At 43.2% G+C, this 13,047-nt stretch overlaps 1 protein-coding gene across 6 annotated transcripts in view; it reads right to left on the reverse strand.

Moving 5' to 3' along the window:
• SEMA5A (semaphorin 5A) overlaps positions 1-13,047 on the reverse strand; it is a 567,470-nt gene that overhangs the window by 60,119 nt on the left and 494,304 nt on the right. For all 6 annotated transcript variants that reach the window (XM_086361189.1, XM_086361183.1, XM_086361185.1 and 3 more), the window contains one exon: positions 11,782-11,929. In XM_086361189.1, coding sequence (XP_086217315.1) covers positions 11,782-11,929 — 148 coding nt within the window. The remainder of the gene's footprint in view (positions 1-11,781; positions 11,930-13,047) is intronic.

Consider the following 13,047-nt stretch of genomic DNA (forward strand, 5'->3'; position numbering starts at 1 on the left):
AATGGATAAAGCTAGTTGTATTTAACCCAGAAGGGCCACTGACTGACTTATTAACGTAAGCAGAGCTTTCAGGCTTCCCTGGTGGCTCAGTGGTAAAGAATCTGCCTGACAGTGCAGGAGACACAGGAGACTGGGGTTCAATCCCTGGATTGAAAAGATGTTCTGTAGGAAGAAATGTCAACCCACTCCAGTATTCTTGCCTTGGAAATCCCATGGACAGAAGAGCCGGGCGGGCTACAGTCCATGGGGTTGCAAACGAATCAGACATTGCTGAGAGGGCTAGACAGGAGCTTCCTGCAGCTCAGTGAAAAGCCCGAGTAAGCAGCACAGATGGCGGGCCAGCGTTTGTGACCGAGCCTTCAAGGTATTGCTGGGGAAATAGACAAACGTGCAGAAGTGGATTTTGGTAGAAGTGAAATAATAACCCTTTGAACAACACAGCTTAGTGTAAACTGGCAACATGCAAGAGCCTCTGTCTAGCATATGCTGGGCTTACATCGTCCAAACGATAACAAAAGCAAACAAAAACAACAGGACCAAGAGAAAACGTGCTTGCCCCTCCTCAGAGGAAAGTTCCTGTTCTCCACAGCAGGACCACGGAGCCCTAGAAAATCACCTTTCCAAGTGAGGAAATGCGAAACAGGAGTGCAAAGGAAACTGGCCGACACACACCAGGACGCAGACTACTTTTCAGGTTTAAAAACTTCCTTCTCTCCCAGCTAAGGTGTCCTTCCTATTTTCTGCAGAAAGGAGGTGCGAGCTGCCCCATCTGAGGAGAAGTGGGTGCCCCTGCAAGGAGGTCGTTATTCTCTTGAAGGGATGTGTGGTAGGATGTGTGCGTGCTCAGCCGTGTCTGACTCTTTGCGACCGCACGGACAGTAGCCCACCAGGCTCCTCTGTCCATGGGATTCTCCAAGCAAGAATACTGGAGTGGGTTGCCATTTCCTTCTCCAGGGGATCTTCCCAACCCAGGAATTGAAACCATGTATCTTGCATCTCCTGCAATGGTAGGCAGATTCTTTATTACTAGTGTCACCTCTTAAAGATATTTTGAAAGCAGTGAAAGTTGCTCAGTCGTTTCTGACTCTTTGTGAGCCCCTGGACTGTAGCCTGACAGGCTCCTCTGTCCATGGAATTCTCCAGGCCAGAATACTGGAGTGGGTAGCCTTTCCCTTCTCCAGGGGATCTTTCCAACCCAGGGATCGAACCCAGGTCTCCAACACTGCAAGTAGATTCCTTACCTTCTGAGCCACAAGGAAAGCTATTTTAGCACTAAAAAAATTGTCAGGCACAGGGGGCGCGGGTGGACTAAAAATAACTTTATCAATATAGAAGGAAATTAATCCAGCTTCGTGGGCAGGGTTATTACTTTGTGGATGGGGTTATTAACTTGTGGTTGTTAATTTGTGGGTGGGGTTACTACCTCCTGTAGAATGATTAGTTCTTACCCCAGTATCTTCTGAGGAGGCCACAGCATCCTGGACTTTCCAGCATCTTAAGGCGAGAAGACCTGCACCCAAGGTCTTACTCTGTCAACTTCGGGGTTTTGCGTACACAAATGATTTTCCCTGAGCTGTGATTTTCTTATTTGGAAAATCAGGAACATATGAGATAACCTTTCCCAAAGTATTTTGAGAAATCCAATGTGCTACACAAAACCCAGTTATTTTGTAATATTGTTATTATTTTCATACAGTGCGATCTATTTAAACTGCCAATTGCCAGGTCTTACTTGTTTCTAAATGTATCCACGATGACATTTGTTGTTCAGTCACTAAGTTGATCCAACTCTGTGCCACTCCATGTACTTCAGCACACCGGGCTTCTCTGTCCTTCATTATCTCCCAAAGTTTGTTCAGACTAATGTCCACTGAATCAGTGATACTATCTAACCATCTTATCCTCTGTCACCCCCTTCTATTCTTACCCTCAATTTTTCCCAGCCTTAGGGTCTTTTCCAGTGAGTCGGATCTTTGCATCAGATGGCCAAAGTATTGAAGCTTCACTTTCAGCATCAGTCTGTCCAGTGAATATTCAGGATTGACTTTCTTTAGGATTGACTGGTTTGACCTTCTTGCAGTCCAAGAGACTTGCAAGCGTCTTCTCCACCACTACTATTCGAAAGTATCAATTCTTCAGCGCTCAGTCTTCTTTGTGGTCCAACTCACATTCGTACATGACTACTGGAAAAACCATAGCTTTAACTATACAGGCACCATTACTCGATTCAAACAATTTCCAATGTGTTATATCAACTCTGATTAACCCTCCCAGAAGCCCTTTTGACAGCTTGTATTGATTTTGATGTCTTTATTCCTGACCTTTCAGGGCCTTCTGTGGTCCAGTTCTTTTGTATCTAGAAAATAGATCTCCCTCCTCTACTCCCTGCTGATATCTGAAATCATGGCTTTTGTCAACTGCTTTACACTGGGTGTGATATTTCAGTAATAAATATAGTGCTGGCAGGACTAAGACTGTTTTTGTTTTTGAATTATCTTAGTGTATGTGACACTGTCTTTAGCTTTATTCTTCTGCTAAACCTTTGAGGGAATTCGGAATTACATGAATTTAAGAAGCAACTCTATATATACTGTAATATTTTATGCCTTCCTTGGTGTTTTTAAAGAAACTTATGTATTGATTTTGCCTCTGCTGGGTCCTTGCTGCTGCCCTCAGGCTTTCTCTACTTGCAGTGAGTGGCGGCTGCTCTTCATTGCAATGTGTGGGCTCCTTATGGCAGGAGCTCCTCTTGCTGCAGAGCGCAGGTTCTGGGCGCACGGGCTTCAGTAGTTGCAGCTGGTGGGATCTAGGGCTCAGGCTCAGTAGCTGTGGTGCATAGGCTTAGTTGCTTACCAACAGGTAGGAAACAGGTAGGATGATCCTGGACCAGGGATCAAACCTATGTCTCTTGCATTGGTAGGCTGATTCTTATCCACTGCACTACCATGGAAGCCCTGTCTTTCTTCCTTTTGTATGTTGCAATTTTCAGCCAAAACACAGAAGTAAGATTTGGGTTATGAGTTCACCTTCCATTCATTTCCATGCTCATGAGAATCTCTACATGGAACTCTCATCCTGGGGGCTGGCGAAAGGATATGACTGCAATATTATGGACATCAAGGAAGCTAATGAACTAGGGGAGGGTTATGGAAAGACAAAAAAAAAAAAAGGTCTTCTTTTTTTTTGAGGTACAATTTGTACTTCATAAGAGTAAAGAAAAATAAGGTCTTATCATTTATCACTTAATATTAAGCAAAAAAATGTGCAAAGGCAGTTGCATCAGTGTATTCTATTTGTACCCAAAGAACCAGTTCTCAAATGCTGGCCCAGTTACCCACTACAGCAGGGTACTGGCCAAGTTCATTAATCTTTCTCAAGTTGAGTTTCCCCATCTCCACATGGAGGTACTAATGAAAACTGCCTAGAAGGGACACAGTGAGAACAGAACAATGCATCACACCCAGTAGGAGCTCAATAAAACTGAATTATTTGATTAGGGAACACAGAATTTCAGTCTATCATAACACACCTAAATAAAACTCCAGGTTGCTTGGTTATAGTTCCAACATTTCATTTGATATTACGCAGTAAGTTATGATTTGTAAAACTTAATGTAATGATTACCTTGATGGTTATTGGTGTGATCACTCACCTAGAGCCAAATATCTTGGAGTGGGAAGTCAAGTGGACCTTAGGAAGCATCAGGAAAAACAAAGCTAGCAGAGGTGACGGAATTCCAGTTGAGCTATTTCAAATCCTAAAAGATGATGCTGTGAAAGTGCTGCACTCAATATGCCAACAAATCTGGAAAACTCAGCAGTGGCCACAGGACTGGAAAAGGTCAGTTTTCATTCCAATCCCAAAGAATGACAATGCCAAAGAATGTGCAAACTACCGCATAATTGCACTCATCTCACACGCTAGTACAGTAATGCTCAAAATTCACCACATTACACTTGAACAGTACATGAACTGAGAACTTCCAGATGTTCAAACTGGATTTAGAAAAGGCAGAGGATAGAGAGATCGAACTGTCAACATCTGCTGGATCATAGAAAAAGCAAAAAAATTCTAGATAAAACATATACTTCTGCTTCATTGACTACACTAAAGCCCTTGACTTTGTGGATCACAACAAACAGTGGAAAATTCTGAAACAGATGGGAATACCAGACCACCTGACCTGCCTCCTGAGAAATCTGTACATAGGTCAGTAAGCAAGTTAGAACCGAACATGGAACAACAGACTGGTTCCAAATTGGGAAAGGAGTACGTCAAGGCTGTATATTGCGACTCTGCTTATATAACTTCTATGCAGAGTACATCATGCAAAATGATGGGCTGGATGAAGCACAAGCTGGAATCAAGATTGCTGAGAGAAATATCAATAACTTCAGATATGCAGATAATACCACCCTTATGGAAGAAAGTGAATAACTAAAGAGCCTCTTGATGAAAGTGAAAGAGGAGAGTGAAAAAGCTGGCTTATAACTCAACATTCAAAAAATGATTATGGCATCCTGTCCCATGGCAAATAGATGGGGAAACAATGGAAACAGTGACAGGCTTTATTTTCCAAAATCACTGCAGATGGTGATTGCAGCCATGAAATTAAAAGACACTTGATCCTTGGAAGAAAAGCTATGACCAACCTAGACAGCATATTAAAAAGCAGAGGCATTACTCTGCCAAAGGTCCATATAATCAAAGCTATGGTTTTCCCAGTAGTCATGTATGGATGTGAGAGTTGGACTATAAAGAAGGCTAAGTGCTGCAGAATTGATGCTTTGGAACTGTGGTGTTGGAGAAGACTCTTGAGAGTCCCTTGGACTGCAAGGAGATCAAACCAGTCCATCCTAAAGGGAATCAGTCCTGAATATTCACTGGAAGGACTGATGCTGAAGCTGAAGCTCCAATACTTTGGCTACCTGTTGTGAAGAGCTGACTTAAAAACCGTGATGCTGGGAAAGATTGAAGGCAGGAGAAGAAGGGGATGACAGAGGACAAGATTGTTGGATGGCATCACCAACTCAATGGACATGAGTTTGAGCAAGCTCTGGGGGATGGTGAAGGACAGGGAAGCCTGGCGTGCTGCAGTCCATAGGGTTGCAAAGTCAGACACGGCTGAGAAACTGAACAACAAGAAAAACAAGGTTAGAAATGAAGTAAAAATATGCCAAATATAATTGAGCCCAAAGTGCCTATTCTAAAATGATCTAATTAAGTAATATAACTATATCCTCACAGTTCCAAAGCACTGCTGTGATCTAGGCTTAAATCCCGGCAGGAGACCTGGAACAGACACTGATTTTCTCTCAGCCCATCTTCCTGCAAGTAGAAGAGGAGGAGATACTAGAATGGAGACACTTCTGCCCTCCTCCTCTAGGGACAGGCACAGTACCCTCGGGCAGTTTAACCCCTGGGCTGTCTCACTAGGCTTCATCCATAAGCACTGGTGTAGTTGAGTCACATTTACAGAGTGGTTGCATAGAACAAGAGGCCGATAGACTGCATCCAGCTCTCAGCAGGTGCTCAGTAAAGAGCATCGTTTCCCCTGGTTTCTACTGCTGTCCCTTGTGGGTTTCCCTTGTGGCTCAGCTGGTCAAGAATCCGCCTGCAATGCAGGAGACCTGGGTTCAATCCCTGGGTTGGGAAGATCCCCTGGAGAAGGGAAAGGCTACCACTCCAGTATTCTGGCCTGGAGAATTCCATGGACTACTCAGTCCATTGGGTCACAAAGAGTCAGACACGACTGAGTGACTTTTATTTTTACTACTGCTATCCAGGTTTACTATGAGAGCTTTGTTAAATGACACAGGATTTCAGTCTATCATAACCTGACTAGATAACAACTCGAGTATGTCTAATCATCACCTCATTTCAATAATTTGTGTGACGTTATGCAGTAAGTTAGGATTTGTAAGACTTGATCTAACAAGCATCATTATGGTTATCAGCTATTATTGAAAGAGGTTAAAAGTGAAACCCATATGTCAACCTCGGGCTTCCCTGCTAGCTTAGTTGATACACAATCCGCCTGCAATGCAGGAGACCAGGATTTGATCTCTGGGTTGGAAAGATCCCCTGGAAAAGGAAATGGCAACCCACTCCAGTAATCTCGCAAAGAGCTGGACATGACTGAGCAACTGAACACATGTGCCAACCTCATGTAACATAAATAACTTACATTTAATATAAATTTCTATATTTACACAAATACAAATTATAAATTATACAAATATGAATATACAAGTAATTTTAAATAGAAAAACATAAAATGTGAGTTGCTAATGGTATATTATTCAAGAATAGAAGATTTGTCCCCAAGACTATGACTTGATGCCAATAATGATGACAGCGGGTGGACCCTCAGTCATGTTCGCCTCTTTGTGGCCCCATGAACTGTAGCCCACCAGGCTCCACTGTCCATGGAATTCTCCAGGCAAGAATACTGGACTGGACTGCCATTTCCCCCTCCAGTGATTGACCCAGGGACTGAACCGTGGTCTCTGGCATTGCAGGTAGATTCTTTACCACTAGCGCCACCTGGGAAGCTTCAATAATGATGGTGACATTTTCTATTTCAGTTTGCCTTGTTGGGTTTGTTACTGAGCAATGATATATAAACATATGTCTCATATATTCTGTGCATCCTCCCAGACAGCCAGGGGATTGCATTCAAGGATGCTGACTGGAGACATGGAACAGGGCCCCAAGCGCCCTGCGTACTTACAGGCAGAGCTGGGGTGTGACACCAGCTTCCTCACCTGTCACCTGTGCCTTCCCCACATGCTCTGGGAGCCCACAGGTGTGAAGGGAGCTGTGGAAGAGCAGCAAGGACCAGAGAAACCCAGCACTCATATGGGTTCTACAGCAGCTTACTCAGAAGCAGGGCCCGGTGCTCATACAAGTTCCAGAGCGGCTAGAGCAACTTACGCAGAAGTGGGACCCAGCGCTCATATGGATTCTAGAGCAGCTTATACGGGTTCTAGAGCAGCTTACTCAGAAGCGGGACCCAGTGCTCATACAAGTTCCAGAGCGGCTAGAGCAGCTTACTCAGAAGTGGGATCCAGTGCTCATATGGATTCTAGAGCAGCTTATACGGGTTCTAGAGCAGCTTACTCAGAAGCAGGACCCTTTGCTCATATGTAGCACTCATATGAGTTCTAGAGCAGCTTACTTAGAAGTGGGACCCAGGGATCATTTGGGTTCTAGAGCAACTTATATGGGTTCTAGAGTGGCTTACTTAGACACGGAACCCAGCGCTCATATGGGTTCTAGAGCAGCTTACTTAGAAGTGGGACCCAGGGCTCATATGGGTTCTAGAGCGGCTTACTTAGAAGTGGGAGGAGTTTGTCCATTAAGTGTCCTGTTGTATCTCATTCCAAACTCATCAGAGGATTCAGCCACGAGGGAAGGACACATGTGTCCCCAGGGTCCAGGAAAGGGGTATCAGGATCAGAGCATCAGTGATTTCAGGGCCAGCACACATGGCCTCTAGCTAGCTTTGAGACAGAGGCCCAGAGGACAGTGGGCAGACCTCGGGGTCACAAAATTAACTGGCTGCAAAAGAGCCAGGCCCTCCCTCTGCATGTGTCAGTGAGCTCCCCAAACAACCCAAGGCTCGGGGCCCCCAAGCCTTTGACATCTGGAACTTACTTTTATCTTTGTTTTTTATTATGCTATTTTATCATGGTAAACATGATAAAGATTTAACATGTGAGCGACCCTCTTACAGATTTTTAAGTGTTCAGTACTGTATTGTTGACCGTAGGCACAGTGTTGTAGCATACCTCTAGAACTTGTCCATCTTGCTTAACTAAAACTTTATCTTCCCATCTCCCTCTCCACCCAGCCCCTGGCAAACACCGCTGCAGTCTTTGATCCCAAGTATCTGACTGTTTCAGATACCTCCTTATAAGTGGAATCACATGCTATTTGTCTTCCTGTGAATGGACAGTTTCACTTAGCATAATGTCCTCAAGGTCCATGTTGTTCCATATGACAGAATTTCCTCCTTTTTAAAGGCTAAATGCTATTCCATTTTATGTATATCCTGTTCTTTATCCTGTCATCTGTAGATGGACATTTAGGTTGCTTCTACATCCTGCCTACTGTGAATAGTGCTTCAGAGAGCTTTTAAAGATCTTGGTTTCAATTCTTTTGGATATAAAGAAATTGAAACCCTTGCATGCTATAGATGGGGATGCAAAATGGTGCAGCCACTATGCGAAACACCACAGAGATTCCTCAAACAATAAAAACTAAAACTACCATCCGATCCCAGCAAGCCCACTTCTTCATATTTAACAACAATAAAAAAATATAAAATCAGGATTGTGAAGAGATACCAACATTTAGAACTTTAAGAGCTGAGATTCACAGAAAAAAACTAATGGTTCTCAATGAGGATTCTTGACTGACCATCTCTTCAGTTCAGTTTTGTTCAGTTCAGTCGCTTAGTCGTGTCCGACTCTTTGAGACCCCATGAATCGCAGCATGCCAGGCCTCCCTGTCCATCACCATCTCCCAGAATTCACTCAAACTCACGTCCATTGAGTCGGTGATGCCATCCAGCCATCTCATCCTCTGTTGTCCCCTTTTCCTCCTGCCCCCAATCCCTCCCAGCATCAGAGTCTTTTCCATGACCGTCTCTTACTGAGATTTAAATAAAGGCTTGGAGATTTATTCAAAGACAAGGACATATGAATATCACAGGTGAAACATGGGAGATATTTTTGGGGAAATTTCAAGTTAAAAATGGCAGAGCAAGAAAAGATTCTCAAGTCTTTTATATCCTATTCATTCTTGAACTTGAATGCAACACTTTTTCTACTGGCTGCTGTTGTGCTTATGAAATTTAAGTTCTTATACTTTTCACGAGTCTGTCCTTTACTGTGTGAATAACATTTCATTGGTATAAATAATTTTTAACAAGCTTGAACTCAAAGGAGCAGCTGAAGACCAGGAATAACAAAGAAGTGAAAGTAGGGAAGAGAACTCACAAGGAAGCTGAGACTTTCTGGAAGGAGGTCACGGGCATCACTGCACTTGATACTCACCGTGGCTCTGGGAGGGATGAAAGATCACCCTCTTCTCAGAAGAGGAGCCAGAGATTCAGAAATATCACCTGATGTCATCCAGCCAGACACGGGCATGCAGATAACAAAATGTGTGACTCCAAAATCAACAAATTACCTATACTTACAGCCACATCTTTTTTTTTTTCTTACCAATTTAAAATATCCTTGTTTTTTTTTAATTCTCTTGTTTCAATATTTAATTTTTATTTTATAATAGAGTATGGTCAATTTACAATGCTGTGTGCCACCATCTCAATAGAAGACTAAACATCAAAAACAAACATACATTGTGGCCAAAGATGTCTAAACTGCAGCTAGAATATGATCAACATGTCACTTTACCTAAATGGCTATTATTTTTAAATAAGCATCTTAGGAATTGACCTGATAGGATATGTTTTCTAAGCAAGCCAAAGAAACCAAGCCTCTCCTTCATTTCGCTAAGAGACAGAAAGTGGAATAAATAGGAAAAAAAATGTGGGAAAAAAATAAAAGTTGTGCCTCTACTATAAAGAACAGAATGCTCCAGTGTGCCGTAATAATACCTCCAGGAATTACACGGCCAGTAGTTTAACTACGGAGGGGAAGAAAAAGAAAACTAGACTAAAATACCTAAAAACTTATACTAAACTCCTTAGAGATGCTCCTGATATTCCTCTAAATTTGAAAACTGATGTTACAGTTTCCATAAACCAAATTCTGCAAATTTAGACACAAAGAAAACAAATACATGAGCATTTTAGGAAGACATTCAAGTTTTACACATATAATCACATGTATCTCACACACACACACACAGACACACACACACAGTCCAGTGACTGCACAGGAGACAGGCTACACTTTTCTTTCATTAAATTTTTTATATGTAATAATTTAAGTAACTTTGCAATAAGAAAATTAATGACTTGAAATGGTTTATGAGTTCTTTGTAGTGCAAAGTTTACAAACTAAAGTGCAATTCCACTCAGGTCATCCGTCCCTATGGTTTACCAGCAGAGGAGACAAATTTTGACTTGAGAGTGGAGACCCGAGTGATAGACGCCAAACCATCTGGATCAGGACTGATATATTTTAGAAAGGCCAAACCTACCACATTTGAACGGTTTCCTAGACCTTCTAAATGATCACAGATTTACCTGTCACATTTTCATAAATAATTTTAAATCTCAGTATCTGAATTATCAATAATTACATCATCCTAAACTGAACACTCAGAGACGGCAATGGCACCCCACTCCAGTACTCTTGCCTGGAAAATCCTATGGACAGAGGAGCCTGGTAGGCTGCAGTCCATGGGGTCGCTAAGAGTCAGACACGACTGAGCGACTTCACTTTCACTTTTCACTTTCATGCATTGGAGAAGGAAATGGCAACCCACTCCAGTGTTCTTCCCTGGAGAATCCCAGGGACGGGGGAGCCTGGTGGGCTGCCGTCTCTGGGGTCGCACAGAGTCGGACACGACTGAAGCGACTTAGCAGCAGTAGCAGCAAACTGAACACTAAGATATTCCATGGTTGAGTTAGTTCAGGCTGACCTGGAAAGAAGTGCTTCTATAATCAGTAATAGATTCTGCTAAAGCTACTGCAATATCTTTGCCAGTGCAAAGGGGAACAAATCTAATTGCAAATCCCAATAACAAAATCTCCTTGGGTTGGGTATAATATCTGACAAAGCATCTCATAACCCTCTTCCCCTCTCCAAATTTCCCAAGACTATCTGAACTGTGTGGTTTTTAGGTCTCACTAAAACAAACTGTACAGCAGCACAAAAACCTTCTATGCGTCATGAGCCAAGGTTACAAAATTACTGCAAAGACCAACTGGAAGATCAGCAAGGAAGCATGCCCAACCAGACCTTCTCATGCTGAACCTCCCCACCAAGGCATCCCTACTGTCTCTACAGTCACTCTGCAATGTTTGCGCTGGGGGCAAGCAAATGAAGCCAAAGCCCCACAGACTTAGGTGCTCAATCATTCTGACAGATGGCACAGGAAGAGCAACATCAGACCTTCGCATAAGTGGAATTCTGACAGACCAAAGTGTTAGGAGAAATAGGACCCACTGAGGCATAAGACAAAGAAAACCAGAAGTCGTCTCTGATGCCCTTAAAATTGGCACCAAATGTGCTCTGATAACGGCCCCATAAAGTTGGTGAATCTTCAGCGTCTAAGGTTTGCCCACATGTTACATTAATAACTTAGTGTGGGCTCAGTTTGATGATTTTATCCCATTTCCCAAACCAAATATAGCATCCAGAGTTAAGCAGGCTGAAGTTTTTGTACTAGCTCAGAGACAAGAACTGGAAAACTCCTGGGGCAGCTTATCCCATATGGGAAGATTTCCTCCAATCAGCCTTCAGGATACTCTTAATTCCAAGTATTTCCTCCAGACATTCTCCTTAGCCAGAAAGACATGATTCACAGCATCTACTACCTGAATAGGCACTAGATTCACAGCATCAAGTTTCCAGCACATCAAGTTTCCAGAGCATTTTAGGTGTGCAGAACATCAAGTGTCTACTGAGAAGCTCCTGTTCGTTGTGTATCTAGTCAGTGAGACCACCTAATCTCTGCAGAGCACCTGTGTTTGCAAAACATCGTTTGCGAGTGTAGCATTCAGTGTTTGCAGAGCACCCAGTGTTGGATGACTCTGGTCTCCCAGCTCTAGAAGGCGGGCTGGGGATGAGGACTACTCACCACGTTACAGCCTGCACAGTCAGGCCCGTTCTCGCAGGTTCTGCGGCGAGCTTGAATGCCACCCCCACACTGGGCTGTGCACCGTTCCCAGGGTCCCCATCCTGTCCAGAAGACGTGTGGCGGGCACAGCAGGTGCTCATTGCAGTATCTGTAACGGGGAAACCAAGAGGGGGAAAAGCAGCCGTTTAGTGTCACGTGAGGCCGCGGGCCTGTCCACTCTCCGTCCCTGCACCGGATGTTGAACCCATGCGCATGCTCCGCGTGGAGGGGCGCTTCAGTGTTCCGAGTGGTCGCACAGGGAAGGAGGCGGATGCGGCGCTGGCCATGCTGTGTGAGCACAGACAATGGGATGTGCGGGAGACAACGCAAGATGCTAGACTCACGATGCAGGATGGAGCTTCCTGTGCAGCCAATTAGAGGAGAAACAAACAAACAGAGCCCTTCAAACAGATGCTCGGAAAAACGAGAACACACACAAAATACCTAAGTAGGGCATTTATCTTCGAAACATAAACACTGAAAGATAAAGTAGGTTATGAATACTAAGTCAGCAAATTGTGTTTGGGATTCATTTCTCATCCTTGAATCAAGTAAGGCCTGTAATCCTAGTAACATACCTTATAGAAAAGTTAGTCTAATTTTAGTATGAAGCTTCCAGCCACACACTGCCTAGGTTACTGTATTTTTAAATTTATTTGTAGACTCTCCCAGAATGATGTCCCACAACCTTAATTTCGATGAGCACCTGTTATCCAAAAAGAGGTGAATTACTGTTGACAACCAGTCTTTTGTTTTAGTGACTGACTACGCGTCTGTGTGTATATTCATATTACCAATTCTTAGCCAAATATACAAAGCTGTCCTTAGGCTTAGATATGTCAAATTTCTCCTCAGTCTTTCATACTACAAGTGAGATAAAATGAAGTGAGAAAAGCAAAGAATAAGAAGGAAACAAGCTGGCAATGCACAGGTTTATGGCTCACAGGTAAGAAGATGCTATTCCTCTTCATCAAGGGAGCTTCCCTATCTCAGGTGTGTCCAACCTGAGTTGCACTAAGGGAAACAGACACAAGCCCAGGGTGTGCAGGACAGAACAGACTTTTTAACTGAAATACAGTTAATTTACAATGTTGTGTTAGTTTCTGGTGTATAGCAGTGTTTCAGTATATATATATATATATATTCTTTTCAGATTCTTTCCCATTATACTTTATTACAAGATATAGAATTTAATTCTCTGTGCTATATAATAGGTCCTTGTTGTTT

The sequence above is a fragment of the Bos grunniens genome, chromosome 20 (genome assembly GCF_055505025.1).
Source record: "Bos grunniens cultivar Pamir isolate PY7600 chromosome 20, Bosgru_T2T1.0, whole genome shotgun sequence".
Taxonomy (NCBI): Eukaryota; Metazoa; Chordata; class Mammalia; order Artiodactyla; family Bovidae; genus Bos; species Bos grunniens.